Source organism: Entelurus aequoreus, linkage group LG02, assembly GCF_033978785.1.
Source record: "Entelurus aequoreus isolate RoL-2023_Sb linkage group LG02, RoL_Eaeq_v1.1, whole genome shotgun sequence".
Taxonomy (NCBI): Eukaryota; Metazoa; Chordata; class Actinopteri; order Syngnathiformes; family Syngnathidae; genus Entelurus; species Entelurus aequoreus.
Window position 1 is genome coordinate 71,464,109 of NC_084732.1, and position 20,418 is coordinate 71,484,526.

Here is a 20,418-nt window from a genome sequence, read left to right on the forward strand (position 1 = left end):
ATCCACAGGAAAACAGGGCCACGAGTCTTTTGTGAAAAGTGCTCTTTCGGGGAGAACATGACACAGATCGAATTTATTCTTCTGGAAACAATAAATAACTCTCCATTATAATGATTGTATTAAAGTCAAGTTAGAGGTCATAGTTTAAAATTTAAAGCTATGGCTATTCAAGGTTTATTTATCTTATCGTTGACTTCAAACACATAATTTTCATATTTGACACATGCTTTTGCATTGAATGACATAACCATAAGAATTAAAGGAAGCAATAAACACTATTGAAATTAGTCAAAGTGATATAATTTTTTTGTTTACAATTACACAAAAAGGTATATGTAAAATAAGCCCATGTAGATGTATTCATAACACTGTTGGTTAATAACTAATGTTACATTTGCGTTGGTGATTAAAGGACTGCCTTAGTTTCGAGGTGTCTCGCCAAGAGGCAACGTGATACTCCAGTCTGTGTCAAGTGTAATCACACATTGCACCAGGCACATTCTGCTCCACACTCATTGATAGGTGGGTGTAGCCAGGTATGATGGTGATACCTGGCTACCAAACCATGTGATGCCAGGACCCACGTCATCCCCATCACCGGGCAGCTGTTAGTGCATATTAATTATTAAAGAGAGGTCATGAGGTAATGTGACTGGTAAACAAAGCTCTAAGCAATGTAACTAAAGCTGCAGTCTGCCATTAAGGAGTTTGACATATAGATCACAATGGGGCCTGTTTGTTTGCTGCTTCTCTTGCAACTCAAAACTTGGGACTTTCTGTAGGTTGCAGCCGACTGACCCATGACCGAGTTTTACAGGGGAAAATTTTTTATTTTTACACTAAATGACACATTTTGACTTAAGTTTTGCATTGTTAAACCTTGCTTTCACTGCTTTGTCCTATGATTTTGGGTTTAGAAATATACTGAGAGCCCTTTTTAAAGAAGAATGCAGTTTCACGTTGTATTCTTTTTGTCTATCTAGAGCATATCATCTACTTGGCAAGAGGGTTTTAGCTGTCAAGGTGAGACATCTGCTATGACTGATCTTTCATGCTATTGAAAAATGTTCTTGAGGGTGATCAATAACAAATATTCCTTCTACAGTTAAATTGGCCTGATGAGTTCATGCAAATGTCAGTCTATTTTTAGCTTAATGATGATGTATGTTTTGGAAAAACTATCAGACAGTCACTATTACTTTAGGTAGACCTGTGCGACAACAAAATTAGAGAGACCTGAAAACATCCTCCTAAGAACTTGCGTCCTCTACAGTGATACTTGTGTTTTACACAACTGAGCTGTTTTTACCCCCAATTTTGTGAGTCTGACAAAATAAATAGACGGAAATCAAATTTACACTGCAAAGGATGCTGGTTCTTAGGAAGATAGAAGGTCCCCTGCTTCATCAACTGCAGCATGTGGGACCAGGTGCTTCCTTTCAACTGATGACTGGCATTTGATTTAACAAAGGTAAAAAACTGCAGTCATTAGTATGTACTCAATTGTAATGCTGTATTTATTTATAAACATTTACACTATATTGATTATATAACTCCAGTATTCGCATTTACTGTTGTACATATTACATTGTCTTAATTTTAATGTTTCCTAATGACGGTGTTTTCTGCTTTGATTTGTTGTAACAGGTAATTCCTCTTGACATTACTGTGGAGCTACAGAAGCAGATCATGTCAGAGTTAGAAATTCTCTACAAGGTCAGTTTTTATTTGATGAGTTCTATGTAAAATGTACGTAGATGTAGAATGTACAAAGCAAGATTTAAAGGTGCTGTTTTTCAGCGGAGAGGGAACTGTCTAGAGGGCGCTTCTGTTTGAGCGAGTTCTCGCCTTCTTCCTGGTTTGACCATAGAAGATAGGCACTACTGATACACACGCACTAGAGCTGCAGCCATCAATTATTTTAGTAATCGAGTAATCTATCGATTACTTTGTTCGATTAATCGAGGAATCGGATAAACATACTTTATAGCCTCAATGCGTATTTTAGGGACTATAGTAAAGGCGGAAATCTTTAGGCATCTCACGATTAAATTCTGATTCTTTGGGGAACGATTCGATGCAACACGATTCTCGTAATAAATGATTTGGTATATAGATTATAATAAAACTTTTTCAAAACGTATGATTTGTACGCGCATTGTTGGCTTAAAAACATCTTTTAAAAATGTATTTAAAAAAATGTATTTCCAAGAATCACAGAATCTTACTTGATAAAAGAAAATAGAGCAACCCCAATTCCAACCTAATCTCCGCTTTGCAATACTCAGGATAGAAATTGACATGTGAATACAATACTTACAACAGTATGAAAAAGAAAAATCATATCAATAATAGTTGTTTAATGTTTAATTCAAAAAATGTATTCTATAAAAATTATAATTATTATTTTTTTATTAATTATGAATTGTTTTAGAATCAGGAAAATTAAAAATCGCAAGTTGGATGTGAGTTTGGGTTGTACGGAATACCGGTACTCATAAAGAACCATGGTACCAATGAATTAATAACGGTACCATATTGCTTCAAAAAATACCAGTTCCTTGTTTTTTTTGGGTTTTTTTTACGGGCATGATGGTGTCATCACGTTGTGAGATTGCTGGTTCAACGAGCAGAAGAGTATGTTTGGCAAGTCACACGCACAAAGTACTGACAAGCAGACACGGTGTTACCAGAAAGGGAGAATGGATGCATTTAGGCTTAAAAACTAACAATAAAGGTAAAACTACAACACGGAAACGCCGCTCAGCAAGAGGTGCTTTAAAACATGGCTAGCTAGCAGCTAACGACCCTCTGCAGTCGGCAGTATTCAAGCTTCTTCTGAATCACCAATCCTCGCCTCCATGGCGACAAATAAAGTAGGTTTCTTACAAGTATCATCCCTGCAGGACGAGAAATAGATAAACATGCTTCACTACTCACCGTAGAAGGATACAATAGCTCACCGCTAAGAACAAGTTGGCTCTCCTCAATGTAAACAAATGCCATGGGTGGATCTACACCTGACATCCACTGTAATGATACCAAGTACAAGAGCGTATCCAGTCGATACTACAATGATTACATCAATATTTTTTATTGTCACAAAATCTTTTTTCCTTTTCTTTACATTTATATTATGTTTATAAACTCAAGAAATACGTACCTGGACACATGCGGACTTTAAATATGATACATGATATTGCCAAAAGTATTTGGCCACCCATCCAAATGATCAGAATCAGGTGTCCTCGTCACTTGGCCCGGCCACAGGTGTATAAAATCAAGCACTAAAGCATGGAGACTGTTTCTACAAACATTTGTGAAAGAATGGGCCGCTCTCAGGAGCTCAGTGATTTCCAGCGCGGAACTGTCATAGGATGCCACTTGTGCAACAAATCCAGTCGTGAAATTTCCTCGCTCCTAAATATTCCAAAGTCAACTGTCGGCTTTATTATAAGAAAATGGAAGGGTTTGTGAACTACAGCAACTCAGCCACCAAGTGGTAGGCCACGTAAACTGACAGAGAGGGGTCAGCGGAGGCTAAAGCGCATAGTGCAAAGAGGTCGACCACTTTCTGCCCAGTCAGTTGCTGCAGAGCTCCAAACTTCATGTGACCTTCCAATCAGCCCACGTACAGTACGCAGAGAGCTTCATGGAATGGGTTTCCATGGCCGAACAGCTGCATCTAAGCTTTACATCACCAAGCCCAATGCAAAGCGTCAAATGCAGTGGTGTAAAGCACGTCACCACTGGACTATAGAGCAGTGGAGATGCGTTCTCTGGAGTGATGAATCACTCTTTTCCATCTGGCAATCTGATGGACGAGTCGGTGTTTGGAGGTTTCCAGGAGAACGGTACATTTGCATTGTGCCGAGTGTGAAATTTGGTGGAGGAGGAATTATGGTGTGGAGTGGTTTTTCAGGCGTTAGTTCCAGTGAAAGGAACTTTAAATGCTCCAGGATACCAAAGCATTTTGGACAATTCCATGCTCCCAACCTTGTGGAAACAGTTTGGAGTGGGCCCCTTCCTCTTCCAACATGACTGTGCACCAGTGCTAAAAGCAAGGTCCATAAAGACATGGATGACAGAGTCTGGTGTGGATGAACTTGACTGGCCTGCACAGAGTTCTGACCTGAACCCGATAGAACACTTTTGGGATGAATTAGAACGGAGACTGAGAGGCAGGCCTTCCCGACCAACATCAGTGTGTGACCTCACCAATGAGCTTTTGGAAGAATGGTCGAAAATTCCAATAAACACACTCCGCAACCTTGTGGACAGCCTTTCCAGAAGAGTTGAAGCTGTAATAGCTGCAAAAGGTGGATCGACATCATAGTTCATATGTGAGTCAAGGCAGGTGGCCAAATACTTTTGGCAATATAGTGTATATACCCAAATTTGTGGTATCATCCAAAACTAATGTATAGCATCCAAACAGAAGAATATGTGTTTAATTTATTACATTTTAACAGAAGTGTAAATGGAACATGTTAAAACAGAAAATAACCAGATATTAACAGTAAATTATATATAATAAGTAATATGTTAATCAATTTTCTACCGCTTGTCCCTCAAAATTTTGACAAAATAATAGAAGAGGAAATTACACAATATGTTACTGCATACAGACAAAATAGGAGCCTTTGTTTGCTTACTAACTATTAAAAGACAAGTTGTACTGTAATATTTTTTTGTTAAAATAAAGCCTCTAATGCCGTTTTTTGTGGCCCTCTTTATTTAGAAAAGTATCGAAATACATTTTGGTACCAGTACCAAAATATGGGTATCAGGACAACCCTAATGTGAATTTTTTTTTAGCACCCTTAGAAAATAGTGCCATACCCTTAATTATTTTTTTCTAATAAATGCAGGCCATCAATATTAAAATTGCACTTTTAACATGTGTGCATTAATAAAAAAAAATAAAAAAAAACTTGCCGCACATCATTGCTCTCATGTGCAAGTTACAGGCATTGCATGCAGTCCGGATTTTATATATTTTTATTAGTTACGCTCTTCAATGATTAATCAAAGCAACAAAACATAAATGGACACTTTTTTCAAATATAATCATTTGATTTAATGGATTAATTGTTATAGCCCTAAAGATATAGTGATGCAACAAAAGCAATGTTTGGAAAAGCGTATGGTTTTTTTCATCGATTCAACAGCAACAAAGCAACCATAGCATCAATTGTTAATTTTTCATTCTCCAAGATCTCTTAATGCATGTGCACACGCGACAAGCATGCACATTTGCACGAGACACCCGTAATTGATGTCACTGGCGCCAGTCACATTATTCATTCAGTTTTTACAAAGTTCATTTTACAATTGTGATAAATATAGACATTTATTTATAAAATTTGTTCCCTGAAACCACTTTTGGTATCATATATTACAGCCTGGTTTTAAAAAAAGTCAGACTTGAACCCGCTGCAAACTGCACCTTTAATGGCATCCCCTGAAGGCACATCTTCCTTTATGTTCTGTAATATTTCTCACAGGACTAATAAAGTATCGATCTGTCTGTACCCTTTTAAGTGAGTCAAACTCGTTGGACACTTTTGACATCCAATGTTCCACATGTTTTGATTTGTTATTCAGACACAAGTTATTGACAGAGGGGAGAATATGGATAATCACAATAGGTTTTTTCCATACCATAACATTTTATTTTGTGAATATATTATTTTATCAGCTCAAACCCCGTATGATACTTACCTTTCCTTTCTTGTTTTGTATGAGGAACTGCAAATAGCTGATATATTTGTTCACACATTATAGGACAGTTGAAACATTTAGTTTAACTTTGTATTTTCCAAAAATGTCTATGAAGAAATTAAGAAGATCCACACTCGATAGATAGATTCCTTCCATCTTGTTCTGTAGGTATTAATTGTCGTTTATGCTTTTTGCAGTGTGACTCACCCTACATCATCACTTTCTTCAGTGCTTTTTTTGTGGAGAACCGGATATCCATATGCACAGAATATATGGATGGTGAGTTTCTCTGCGTTGTTCTTCCTCGCACCTGCCCTCTGTGTTTCGACTCTGTATCCATTTACACATCTGCTGATCAAAAGAATTTCATGGTGTTGTGGGCTGCTTACTGGGCCCATGTGCTAAAAGCTACAAGGGTGTGATAAATCCTGACTTGAGTGGAATCGGAGGGCTGTGTGCACAACGTGTTTTTCCACTGGTTTGATAGGTGAATGTCTGCATTAGTAACTGTGTGTGTTAACTGTGTTAATGCATTGATTCCCCTGTTTCACACCTTAGTCAAACTGTCAACGGCTTGGCACTTACAAAAATCCAGTTGATATATTTGTCACTATCAATGCAAAGTTTTTATTTAACATTTTTGATAAGATCCTCAAAATATATATATACATACTTGTTTTACCCATTAAGGCATATTTACTGTAATTATTCCTCTATTGTTGCTGATATTTGTCACTTAAAAGCTTTTACCGTTAAAGGAGAAACACACTTTTTTGGCGTTTTGCCTATCATTTACAATCCTCATGTGAGACAAGCACACATATGCTTTTCTTTTTTAATGCGTTCTAACTCGTAAATAAACGCTAGGAAAAGTCAGCTAACAATAGAGGCAATGGGAGTTGCTCTATTTGACCTATAATGCGCTCTAAAAAACATCCAAAACCCTCCATCAACATTTTATATACACATAAGTATATACTGTATGTATTGTCGTAACAAGCACATTCATATTTATCATTTATATCATTTATCATAAAAACATGTAATAGTTAAATTTTTGGGTCATTTTAAGCATACGGTGGCATTTTAATTTGACAGACAAATCACAACATTCGCTATCTACTTCAACAACAACAACTGCTACCACTACTAATCATGGCACACTTAATAAGGAACAACAAAGACTACTTTGGGACAAAAGCTGGTCCAGAAACTCAGATTTTTTTAACCTGAATATAAGGAGGATGAGCAACACGTTTTAGAAGCTGTGTGCTAAACAGATCCAGCTCTAGTGAGACACTAAGCATCATGTAGCACTATTGCTAAGTGCTAAACAAGTAATACAAACTATGAACATAGTAAAACAATCACTTATTGTACAATGTCGGCTCTCACTTGGATGCCGACTGATGGGATGTTTATATCTTCCCGTTTAGATGAAGAATTAAACATAACCCTCACGCAGGTAAAAAAAAAAGAAAAAGAAAAAAAAAAGGTGGGCGCCAACAAGCGTGTTTTTGTGTCTTTCTTAGCATCTCCAGGTCTAAGTTAAAGGCCTACTGAAATCAAATGTTCTTATTTAAATGGGGATAGCAGGTCCATTCTATGTGTCATACTTGATCATTTCGCGATATTGCCATATTTTTGCTGAAAGGATTTAGTAGAGAACATCGACGATAAAGTTTGCAAATTTTGGTCGCTGATAAAAAAGCCTTGCCTGTATTGGAAGTAGCGTGACGTCACAGGTTGAAGAGCTCCTCACATCTGCACATTGTTTACACCAGCAGCGAGAGCGATTCGGACCGAGAAAGCGACGATTACCCCATTAATTTGAGCGAGGATGAAAGATTTGTGGATGAGGAAAGTGAGAGTGAAGGATTAGAGTGCAGTGCAGGACGCCAGGGTGTATCTTTTTTCGCTCTGACCGTAACTTAGGTACAAGGGCTCATTGGATTCCACACTTTCTCCTTTTTCTATTATGGATCACTGATTTGTATTTTAAACCACCTCGGATACTATGTCCTCTTGAAAATGAGAGTCGAGAATGCGAAATGGACATTCACAGTGACTTTAATCTCCACGACAATACATCGGTGAAGCACTTCTGCTTCGGAGCTAACGTGATAGCATCGTGCTTAACTGCGGATAGAAACAGAAGAAACATGCCCCTGACTGGAAGGATAGACAGAAGATCAACAATACTACTATTATTTCTACTCACAGGAGACACCGAACCAAACCCTGGACCTGTAACCACACGGTTAATGCTGTCCAGCCTGGCGAAGCCTAGCAATGCTGTTGCTAACGACGCCATTGAAGCTAACTTAGCTACGGGACCTCGACAGAGCTATGCTAAAAACATTAGCTCTCCACCTACGCAAGCCCTCATCTGCTCATCACGACCCGTGCTCACCTGCGTTCCAGCGATTGACGGCGCGACGAAGGACTTCACCCGATCATCGGTGCGGTTGGCGGCTAGCGTCGGATAGCGCATCTGCTATCCAACTCAAAGTCCTCCTGGTTGTGTTGCTGTAGCCAGCCGCTAATACACCGATCCCACCTACAGCTTTCTTCTTTGCTGTCTCCATTGTTCATTAAACAAATTGCAAAAGATTCACCAACACAGATGTCCAGAATACCGTGGAATTTTTCGATGAAAACAGACGCTGTTTGTATTGGGACACAATGGTGTCCCAATACTTCCGTTCAATCCGTGACGTCACGCGCAAATGTCATCATACCGAGACGTTTTCAGCCGGATATTTCCCGAGAAATTTAAAATTGCACTTTATAAGTTAACTCGGCCGTATCGGCATGTGTTGCAATGTTAAGATTTCATCATTGATATATAAACTATCAGACTGCGTGGTCGGTAGTAGTAGGTTTCAGTAGGCCTTTAAATGTCAAAGTTGACCAACTTCTCAGTTTATGGCAACATTCTTCTAAGTGAGAGGCATGATTTTTCATGTACAATTAGCTTTCACCAAGTCAGGCAATACAGCAGCTCAGTATGTCAATATTTATTACCTCTGTGATCACGACACAGCTAAAATAGTGCCTCTGCGTTAGCGCTTATAAACTAGTTAATATTCAGGTCACGAGATGTAAATGCAGTATTGTTGGTGTTTTATTTAATGTTTATGGGCGCAATAGAGTACTTGATTTAGCTGCATTGTTAGCCACCTCATACTTGCCGTATTTTACTACCGGTAATTAGAATACATAAAAACAGAAAGACATGTTTTGTTGTCTTACATAGGGATTGTGAATGATTGCATTAATCCCAAAAAAGGGCAGTTCCCCTGTAAAGCCACATTAGTTGTGTGTGATGTTCAGTAAAATTATGTTGCAAAGAGTCTAGTCCAAGTGCTCAAATCTCCAAGTGTGTTGTTTGTATGACTGTGATTACTCACTTTCACTAAGGCCATCATGCATTTGTGTCATTGTTGTTCCATTGCATAGAATGAAATGGTGTATAATAATGACTGTCTTTTGAATGCAGGTGGTTCACTTGATGTGTACAAAAGAATCCCTGAGCATGTCCTAGGGAGGATTGCTGTGGCAGTAAGTGATTATAGTGCACAAAATCCAAAATGTATACAATGCAAACTTAATTTGTATTTTTTTACCGTCAGTAAGGTGAAAGTATTTGACTGAGTTACCATTTTAGATCCACTTTTCCATACCCATTGTTAAGATAAAGAGCAAGTCCAGGAGTGAAAAAGAATCCAAAAGTGTCAAAAGTTAAATTAGTCCGCTTTATAATTAGTTTAGCCCCTCCTTTTACTATGCACGGTTCAAACCAGCACTTTGGATAGTAACAGCCTTGATGTAGATGTATGCATGTCCCCTTTCCACACTCATTAACCTACTCTGAGTTATTTTCCACTTTTCGGTACCCCATCTTCAGACACAGTCTGTAATCAAACAATGACAGCTGGTTAGTCTGTGTTCATTGTAATTTACAGCTTTCCCTTCTTTTCATCGTCACCACTTCTAATTATCACAGGAGAGGCACCCAAGAGCGCCTGAGTAGGGCGCTACACGTCATCCACACCACTTTTTTTGAAGCTGCATGACCTCAGAGCATTTGTACTTGGTGATGTGGATTACTGCAATGCCAGTGCACGAAAGTGCTTTACTTTTGTAAGTAGTGTTGAAATGCAAGGACATGTTGTGTTAAGTGCACTTGCATTAATGCCATTCAGGAGATACTCCCTTCAGCTCAAGTAATTTTCAGTATCTGCACTTTCAGTGAATCATTCAAGGTACTCAGAGACCAAACTGTGACTTGATGAAAGAGTGACTTTTTAAGCTAAGGTCGGCTTACAGATAGACATTTTTATTATTTTGCCAATGTGCCTTGTTTTACCAACCATGTTTTATCAATCACTATTTTGTTCAGGTACTGAAAGTATCTGTCCACAAAGTGGACCACTGCTAAAGCGCACAGGAATCAAGTGTCACTTTGCCACTGGAGTTATGAGTAGGGATGGGCGTCTTTGATCTCTTTCAAGCAATTATTTAATGCATGTAGGATGCTTTTTCATCAACTAGCAATTCGATTAGATACAACGCTGATTTATTTTCGCCGCTTCGAATTACAATGGTACCTTAACTTACAATAGGAGCACGATTTGTTCCACGAACAAGCTCGTAACTCGGAACACTCAGTGGAACCCCGCCCATTGAAATGAGTTAAAATCAATTTAATGTGTGCTTCACCATTTTAACATGTGACATGCCTATTATAAAGAAAAACTAACTTTTAGATCAGGAGTGTCAGTCATTTTAGCTCTGGGGCCGCATGGAGAAAAATGTATTCGGTGTTGACAGTGCACTGTTTCCCCTTCCTGAGGGGGCGGATGGTGGTGCAGAATTGCTTCAAAGCCGTCCGGAAGTCGTTCTGCATGGCTTCTGCGAACTCCTCCCATGTCCGAGTTTTTGCCTCTGCAACCGCCAAAGCCGCACACCGCTTAGCCTGTCGGAACCTGTCCACTTCTTCTGGAGTCACATGAGTCAAAAAGACCCGATAGGACCTCTTCTTCAGCTTAACAGCATCCCTTACCATTGGTGTCCAACAGCGTGTTCTGGGTTTACCGCCAGGGCAGACACTGACCACCTCGACGTCCATTGCACCAGTCGCCCAGGGGGGGGTTCCCACATCTGCGGTCCCTGCCAAGGTTTCTCATTGTATCCCATTGGGTTGAGTTTTTTCTTGCCCTAATGTGGGATCTGAGCCGAGGATGTCGTTGTGGCTTGTGCAGCCCTTTGAGACAATCGTGATTTAGGGCTATATAAATAAACTTTGATTGATTGATTGACCTTGCCACAGCTCCGATCGACTGCCTCGACAATAGAGGCACGGAACATGGTCCACTCGGACTCAATATCCAGCGCTTCGCTCATAACATGTTCGAAGTTCTCTTGGAGGTGGGAATTGAAACTCTCTCTGACGGGAGACTCTGCCAGACCTTCCTAGCAAACCCTCACTATACGTTTGGGTCTGCCATGTCTGTCTGGCATGCTCCCCCACCATCGTAGCCGACTCATCACCAGGTGGTGATCGGTTGAAAGCTCTGCCCCTCTCTTAACCCGATTATCCAAAACATGAGACCGCAAATGATACAACCACAAAGTCAATCCTCAGACTGCGGCCGAGTGTTGCCAAGTGCACATATGGACACTCTTATGTTTGAACATGGTGTTTGTTATGGACAATATGTGACGAGCACAAATGTCCAATAACAAAACACCACTCTGGTTCAGATCAGGGCGGCCGTTTACCCAATCACAAGTCTCCAGGTCTCACTGTCGTTGCCAACGTGAGCGTTGAAGTCCCCCAGCAGAACAAGGGAATCACCAGAGGGAGCACTCTACGGTACTCCCTCTAGGGACTCTAAAAAGGGCGGGTACTCTGAACTGCTGTTTGGTGTTTAAGCACAAACAACGGTCAGGACCAGACCGACTAGATCCAGCCGGAACTTCTCTGCCTCGCGGAGCAGCTTAAGCTCCTTCCCACCCCAGCGAGGTGACATTCCACGTCCCATGAGCTAGCTTCTGTAGCCGAGGATCGGACCGACAAGGGCCCTGCCTTCAACTGCCGCCCAGCTCACAGAGCACCAGACTTTTATGCCACCTCCTATGGGTGGTGAGCCCATTGGAGGGGGGACCCACCTTGCCTCTTCGGGCTGTGCCCGGCTGGGCGCCATGGGGGAAGGCCTGGTCACCGGGCGCTCGCTATCAAGCCCCACCTCCAGGCCTGGCTCCAGAGGGGGGGGGCCCTGTCACCCGCGTGCGGGCGGGCGAGGGAAACCTTGGTCCTCGATTTTTTTTTTTAATAGAAGTCTTTGAGCTGCTCTTTGTCTGGTCCCTCACCTAGGACATGTGTCACCCATACATACAATTTAGCGTATACATGGGGTGTTTTTTTTTTGGCCCGTTTACAAAATTGACTACATCCTTTTTTTTCCCAATACCGCAGCCCCCCGATAGAAAAAGTTTGTTTGCCACTGCCTTCAAATTATTTTACATTATGTGTAAAATAGTGAAGTGTATAATTTGAATGGAGGTGTGGTTGGTTTGACAGACTGTCAAAACTTTAAATACTTTGATGGTGTTTTTCTTAGGTAGTGAAAGGCCTAACGTATCTGTGGAGCCTAAAGATACTTCACAGGGGTGAGTAAAATTGGCAATGGGTTTTTTGTTGGTCAACAGGAGTCGAGATGATAAAGATCAGTATGGGATTGCTGATGTTGCAGTTGTTTCAAGCAGTTTGTCTCTACAGATGTCAAGCCCTCCAATATGCTGGTGAACACCCGAGGACAAGTGAAGCTCTGTGACTTTGGTGTCAGCACTCAGGTACTCTCGTTTGTTTGAGAGAGAGTCGGGTGGGTGGGCGAGAGGAAAATTATATTCTACTGTGCTCAGTCCTGTGTGCATATGGTCAACCTGTCAATCACTGCATTCATTTTAGACTCGAGACACGAGTGCTTTCCCAAGGGTCTGTCTCGTACGTTCACATCCCCCTTACCCCATTGTTCTGCAGCCTCCAAAAAGAATGTCGTTATAATTATGACCGCACACACAACTGCGAAGCCTCATTGATATGCATTCAACAAAAGTGCAGAAAACGTGGGTTGCAGACAATACCCATGTCATTGTGTGCATTTTTTGTAACTGTGTTTTTCTCAATATATATCTGCGTGTTGCCGTGTTTGTATTTGAATTTGGATGTTTCTCAAAACATCATTAATATCTGCCTTCCTCCTCAATACAGGCATAGATCTCTAAAATGTTAACTTGTTATTCACTTTTAACCTTAAACCCAATGTCTTAACAATGTGGCATAAAAATGTAATCCAGCCTGTTTGGCTGTTTTTGGATGCATCGTCTTTTTACACACTGACCTTCTCCCACTCGGAGGACATGTTCTAAAAAGAAAACAGCCGTGCGGGAATTGGCATTCATTATCACTATCTTGTCATCGATGGCATGTGCCTTTGTACGCACACACACACAAGAGTGCATACTCACAGGGGCACTTTGCCTTACCCATGTTCCTTTTGGTGGGGGTTACGGACACCCCAAGTTATTAAATTGAAATGTCAAAAACATGTAGGTAGTGAGTACAGGGACAGAACAGCTAAATTCCCTAATGTAGAACTTTTACATTTACCACCAGTTGACAAATTTATATTTGGTATAATTATCTCAGCCAGGAGGTCCTCTACCGTTACTGTTGGTTTGTCATTTAGTTATCAAATAATTGAAAAGTTAAGTAATTTATGAAACTTTCAGGAAATGTACACATTTTTACTTACCTTTACTTACCTTAAGTACCTTAAGTTTACACTTCTGTGTGTGTATGCTAGTGCCCTGTAGAGACAAAGACAGTGGATGACTGACCAGAGGCTTTACTTTTTTTTTTTTTCAATCCACTAGAGATATCTCAAAAAGTTATGGGCACCATTTTGATTAAACTTTCAGGAAATGTCAGAAATGAAATAAGGAACACGTGATTCCGATTTGGGGATGATCTGGATCACCCTCTGAATTCAAGGCTATTTTCCTTTTGGGATTTAGAGCATAGCGGAGTACTGCACTTTCTGAGTGCTTTTCTAGGGATTGTTGTGGTCATAATGTTTTATACTGTTCCCCCTGTCATTAAGAGAATCGCTTGTCTTTCCCAGATCAGGAAAATACATATGTGTTGATTTATTGTAGTTTTCACTGGGATTGTCCCGATCCGATATTAATATCGGATAGTGGCCCAATATCAGCAAAAAAAATAAGTATTGCATGATATTGGGTTGCATCTAAAATCCCCGACATACAGGATAAGCTTTGATAAAAATGGTCCTGTAGCGTGTTAACTTGTGCAAAGCTGCACATCTAAATGTCCTCCAATAAGCACACAAGTTAGTTTTTTCCTTGCATTTAAGTGAAATATTTTACAAAAGGTAAACATGTTAGGCTATAGGCTAGTAGCAGCTCCACAGCAGCTAAGCGCACAATAGCACACAAGCTAGACATACTGTACATAGTAAGTGTCCTTAATTGATCAATATTGCCGTCTAAAACATGACATTTGTCAGTATAAAAAAGTATCAAATAATTATAGTTGCATATTACGTAGAGATACAAAACAGAAGCATAATAAGAAAGTATCCACGAACAAACGCATCTGGATTACTTAATTTATTGCGTTATGCGCCTTATCAAATGAATTATTTTGACTTCTAGGTGTCACCAAAAAACTTATGAACTACTTAGATAATGACGTTATCTGAGTAATTTCATTTGATCAAGCCTTTTGAGATATTCCACACTACAAAATAATACTATGTACTATGATAAATGCTGAGATCGTATTAGGTTATCCGTATCGGCTATTACTCAAGGCTCCAACATCGGTATCATATCGGAAGTGAAAGAGTTGTTATCGGGACACCCCTTTTTTTCACATGTACTGTATGTATAGTATGCAATATGTTCTCATGCCTACTCAGGCATACTGATTCCTCAACCATCTTGGATATACTATGTTTCTGTTAATTGATAAATATTACTAGCTATTATTGAATGTCTTCTGAAAGTTCAGTATTGTTATGACATAATTCTCCTTGGTGATTTTTTTTGTATTTGGCAGTTGGTGAATTCTATTGCCAAAACATATGTGGGAACAAATGCATACATGGCGGTAAGTAAACCCTAAGTATGTCATGTAAATGTGTCTCTGGCTCGGAGCTTATTGCTCTGCCCATGAAATACTTTTTTATGCATACTATGTATCCACAGCCAGAACGGATATCAGGGGAACAGTATGGTATCCATGCAGATGTTTGGAGTGTTGGAATCTCTTTCATGGAGGTATGACATTATCGTGTCTGTCTGACTGCTGTCATATGAGAGATGTGCGTGTGTGCGCATGTGTGTTTGGAGGTAGTTAAAGAGCTGATGATGATGCAGTGTTCATTGCTCCATAGAGTCTTGCTAAAGTGCTCGAGTGACACTGTTTTTAAATATACCGGTAATTAGAATTTCAGTATCCGGAATGCCTTGTCACTGAAGCTATGGTTCTCCATCTATTTGTGTCCAGAGTAAAACAAATGATTTGTCTCAGTTTTGTGTGTCAGTAACGTATAGTATCATCACGTGTATAACAATAATGAGCAGATGACACAAAAAGAGACAACTAAAAGTTTCTGTAATATTTTTATGTGAAACAGTTTGGGAAATCTGTTCTCAATTTTTATTTTAGTTAGGCAGTGAGCTGAATCAAATGACTCCCAAACAATTTACATTGCACTTTTTTTTTTACATAATATTGCCAAAAATATCACGGACAGCTGCCACCCACCCCCTCACACACATTCACAATATATACAACTGGCCCACCATTTGGTACCTTATCTCTTTGTCCCTGATTACGCTGGCCATTTCGAGCCTGCAGCTTCTCTGGAATATTCTCGAAAAAAAATAATCCATTAGTAATGAGAGTTACATTTATTATCTTTGTCACCTATAATACAAAGTACATTTTGTTCAGAAAATTTAGCATACATTGATCTACATTGGATTCGTTATCACATCTTTAATGCACAAAATGTATCAAATTGGCCCTTGGATCCTTTGATGATTCAGTACACTCCAACGATACGTCCTCAGCTTGTTGTAATAGTGTGGGAGGGGGGTTATTAATAGCTAATGTCATTTGATGAGTTAGACCATGTCCAGTGGAATACTGTATTAAAAAAATAAATAAATTTACACTACCGTTCAAAAGTTTGGGGTCACATTGAAATGTCCTTATTTTTGAAGGAAAAGCACTGTACTTTTCAATGAAGATAACTTTAAACTAGTCTTAACTTTAAAGAAATACACTCTATACATTGCTAATGTGGTAAATGACTATTTTAGCTGCAAATGTCTGGTTTTTGGTGCAATATCTACATAGCTGTATAGAGGCCCATTTCCAGAAACTATCACTCCAGTGTTCTAATGGTACAATGTGTTTGCTCATTGGCTCAGAAGGCTAATTGATGATTAGAAAACCCTTGTGCAATCATGTTCACACATCTGAAAACAGTTTAGCTCGTTACAGAAGCTACAAAACTGACCTTCCTTTGAGCAGATTGAGTTTCTGGAGCATCACATTTGTGGGGTCAATTAAACGCTCAAAATGGCCAGAAAAAGAGAACTTTCATCTGAAACTCGACAGTCTATTCTTGTTCTTAGAAATGAAGGCTATTCCACAAAATTGTTTGGGTGACCCCAAACTTTTGAACGGCAGTGTAGCTTCTCTTCCACATACAAACTTAGGTTTTAGTCCTTAAAAACTGAGCAAAAGTGGAGATTTTTAAAAGCGCCGCATTCAGCGTTTGTATGCAGACGGAGCTTTTTGGTTCCTGTCATAAGACATGTGCAATAATGACCGCTGATACCAGATTTTTATGCTCTAATATCGATTCTCAAGTTCAAATATCAATACTTTTAATACTTTAAAAACTATCTATTTATAACTTAATCATTGAGATATTTGTCTGAATGAAACACGATTGATGGGGACTGCTTTTCTTCCGCCTAGGTACTGTATTTTCCGCACTATAAGGCGCACCGGATTATAAGGCGCACCTTCAATGAATGGCCAATTTTAAAACTTTGTTCATATATAAGGCGCACCGCATTATAAGGCACATAGAATAGACGCTACAGTAGAGGCTGGGGTTACGTTATGCATCCATTAGATGGAGCTCCGCTAAAGGGAATGTCAACAAAACAAATAGTGATTGTACTGACACTTCTACTTGCTGCTCTCTGTTCAACAACTCACTGTTCGAGTTTGTCCTCCAACTGTAGCCATCTCGCTTTGTTCCCTCGGAAACTCTGTTTAGTCTTCTTTACTTGGCGCAGGTCATCATGTTGCTTCCTCCACTTCCGCACCATTGATTCGTTAATGTTAAATTATCTCGCTGCTGCTCTATTCCCGTGTTCTACTGCGTGACTGATCGCCTTGAGTTTAAACTCTGCGTCGTAAGCGAGCCTCTTAATAGGAGCCATTTTTGGGTCTTTACATAAAGTTTAGGTCTCGCAACTACAGGACTTCATTTTCCCCCGTAGAAGAAGAAGCGCTTCTTCTTCTACGGTAAGCAGCCGCCAACTTCATTTTCCCCAGTAGAAGAAGAAGGGCTTCTTCTTCTACGGTAAGCAGCCGCCAACTTCATTTTCCCCCGTTGAAGAAGAAGCGCTTCTTCTTCTACGGTAAGCAGCCGTAGAAGGGGGAAAATTAAGTGGGCGTAGTTACGAGACCTGTTGTAGCTCAATATTGGTCCATATATAAGGCGCACCTGATTATAAGGCGCACTGTCAGCTTTTGACAAAATTGGAGGTTTTTAGGTGCGCCTTATAGTGCAGAAAATACGGTATTTAAACAAGAGAACATCAAGTTATTGACCTACAGGTGTTTATTTCGTATCATGCAGTGGTAGACATGCATGTGTGCATCTTATAACACGCATGGCAAATAAAACATTCATATGTATGTGTTCGCGGCTGTTAAAGATAATGTACATGTCATTCAACTTCTAATATATCACTATATTGATAAACATAGGCGTTTCAAACAGCGACCAAGTCAGCTGTAGTTGGTTTTTCAGGGTTCTTATTGGCCACAATCTGCATGACAGCTAGTGAATGTGTTATGGGATCGACAGAGATTTTTTGAAACTCCACTTTTGTAAATGGAATTTTATTTTAGCACTGGTGTAGGGGAGATGTGCAATTTTGAAAATATTTGGGTTCATGTTGACAGGGTCTGAGTCTTAACAGCTGGTGGACGTTCTGCTTATACAGACGACTGGAAGTCTCAAATTTGATGACTAATAATCACTCCAGCAAGTAACAATTCCACCTTTGATGAAGTTTATTTATTAGTTTATACATCTTTATGTTAATATAGTGATAAACAGGCCTTTGTTGAATTAAGAGCATTGCTGTGTAAAAAGGACATGTACTTTTTCACCAACCGCTGAAAGTTAATAAAATCCATTGTCACTCATTCTCTCACCAGCTCCCCTTAAGGACATCACCTGAACATTTGCTATAAACACTGCTGACCTATGACTATTACTCAGCTGTACAGTGTACCCATGCTGTTGTGGGGGAGTACCAGTATACAACTAGAGGTAAAACATTGTGAGGAGAAGCAAAGCCAATAAACTCTGCTTTATTATAAAGAATGCAATTGGGAATTGAAAGAAAGAGTAGCCTCTTACCCCCTTTACATCTAAATTCAAATTGTAGACCAATCAACACATGAACCTGTCCAAATCGCTATGCTTTTGGTACCCCAACTGTATGGCACAACCAAGTGATATGGTGCACATGTTATTTTTTGGTAGCCTTACAACTTTTGTTGCATATTTATCTGCACTTTTTCAAATTGCTTTTTCTAATGACCTGACAGGGTGTACATTGTTTGAGTAATATCATAGACATTTTCCCCAAGAATACTAAATCATATCCAGTTTTACATTGTTTTTTTTGTTTTTTACACAGCTGGCCCTAGGCATGTTCCCATATCCACAGGTGAGTCTGTTAATATTATCCAACTATTAAAACACTTAAGGGTTGGTTTTACAATATTGTTTTCATACAGCAGTTATAAAAGTGTTGTACTGTTCCTGCAACATTCCAGGCTCCACATATAATTACCTTTAAAAAAAATCAAAACAAAAAAACCCCAAAAAACATTAAAACAACATGATTGTTCTCCATGCCACTCGGGGACATTGTCATAACATTTGTCTTTTTTGCTTGATGCATGGCACAGTTTGATTCAGCTGTTTAGATTACTCTTTTAGGGAATAAAAGCTAAATACAGAAAACTAAAATATGGTGTCAAAACTTAGCATCGAAGACTGACTGATTAATGCTAATAAGACCCATGAGGGTATTATGAACAATTCAAAAGTCCCAATAAGTGTCCTTTTGGAAACCCAAGTATAAAGATGTACTGTATGTGTCAACGAGGTTGTTCTTTAGCTTTTTATGTGGAGAGGGGAGGTGATATGCACTATCTTTGATTTGAGTAGAGCATTTTCTCTCATTACAGTTCCTTAAATCCTGCTCAGATGTAATTGCCGACCATAGGAATGACTTCCCAATCTCATCAAGTCTTAATTAGCGCTTCAAATGGGTTTACCTCACTAATCTCTAGTTGAGCAATCTGATTCTGGTTACCTTAGGTTCCATCTTGGGCCTCTGCACGGAATGTGAGTCTGCGGATTCTATTTGAAGAGTTTAGTGTTTCAGCTACTAATGTGGCAAAAGTATTTTTTCTATTACTTCTAGATACAAAACCATCATACAGTCTTCAATGTTCGGTTCTAGTTGAATGACAATGACTGCACTGTGTGTGACATACAGCAAGGGTGTAGCTTACTGTATTCTAAAAAGCCCAAAAAGTCTTAGCAAATGTCTTAGTGTCACGCAGCTTTGTAATCTCTTAATTTTTCTCAGCCCCCATATGGTACTGCAGACCGATCACCTGCAGGCTGTTGCAGAGTGGTCTGGCATGAGCGCTTGGATCCAGCAAGTTAGGTGTAGCTAGCCAAAGTCCTCAGGCTGAGGCTGTCATTTTACAGACGTTGGCACAGCTGTCTGGGCAAACCCCAACCCCTCTATACTTCCCAGAGAGCATTTTAATACAGGCTGAGCATTGAAGTTGGGTAAGATCAAAGATAGTATGGCTTTTCGAAACTTTACTGTACGAGAGATATACTGTAGGACTAGCTGCTAAAGTTTTTTCAGACTTTGGTGACTATGAGATAAAGTCGCTGTCAATGTTGATGTTGTAATATTGTTGCGAGGAGCAAGTGACATTTTTGTTATTTTCTTTTGTCTTAGGGTTGTCTAGGGAATGAAGATGTCAATGGAACACTTTACACAAAATTTTTACGGCAAATTTTTCCGAGACCTTTTCTGCTCAGTCACCAATGAGAGAAAAAAGTAACAGAATGTTAACAGAAAGACAGGGGTCTTGAACCCCCGGGGGATCCATGACCCACAGGGGGTTCGCAGAGGTACTTCGGGGGGGGTTGTGAAAGTTTTGGTTGATTAGACTTTAAAAAAAAATAAAATATATATATAGATATATATATATATATATATATGTATATATATATATATATA

The 20,418-nt window shown here is 39.5% G+C and overlaps 1 protein-coding gene across 2 annotated transcripts in view; it reads left to right on the plus strand.

The window, feature by feature from the left end:
* The window catches only part of map2k5 (mitogen-activated protein kinase kinase 5), a 122,482-nt gene that overhangs the window by 47,846 nt on the left and 54,218 nt on the right, over positions 1 to 20,418 (plus strand). Inside the window, exons 9-17 of one of the 2 annotated variants that reach the window (XM_062069092.1) lie at positions 984 to 1,023; positions 1,648 to 1,716; positions 5,922 to 6,003; positions 9,227 to 9,288; positions 12,354 to 12,402; positions 12,512 to 12,585; positions 14,876 to 14,926; positions 15,025 to 15,096; positions 18,784 to 18,813. In XM_062069092.1, the coding sequence (XP_061925076.1) occupies positions 984 to 1,023; positions 1,648 to 1,716; positions 5,922 to 6,003; positions 9,227 to 9,288; positions 12,354 to 12,402; positions 12,512 to 12,585; positions 14,876 to 14,926; positions 15,025 to 15,096; positions 18,784 to 18,813 (529 nt within the window). The remainder of the gene's footprint in view (positions 1 to 983; positions 1,024 to 1,647; positions 1,717 to 5,921; positions 6,004 to 9,226; positions 9,289 to 12,353; positions 12,403 to 12,511; positions 12,586 to 14,875; positions 14,927 to 15,024; positions 15,097 to 18,783; positions 18,814 to 20,418) is intronic. The other variant, XM_062069098.1, reaches the window with a different exon arrangement.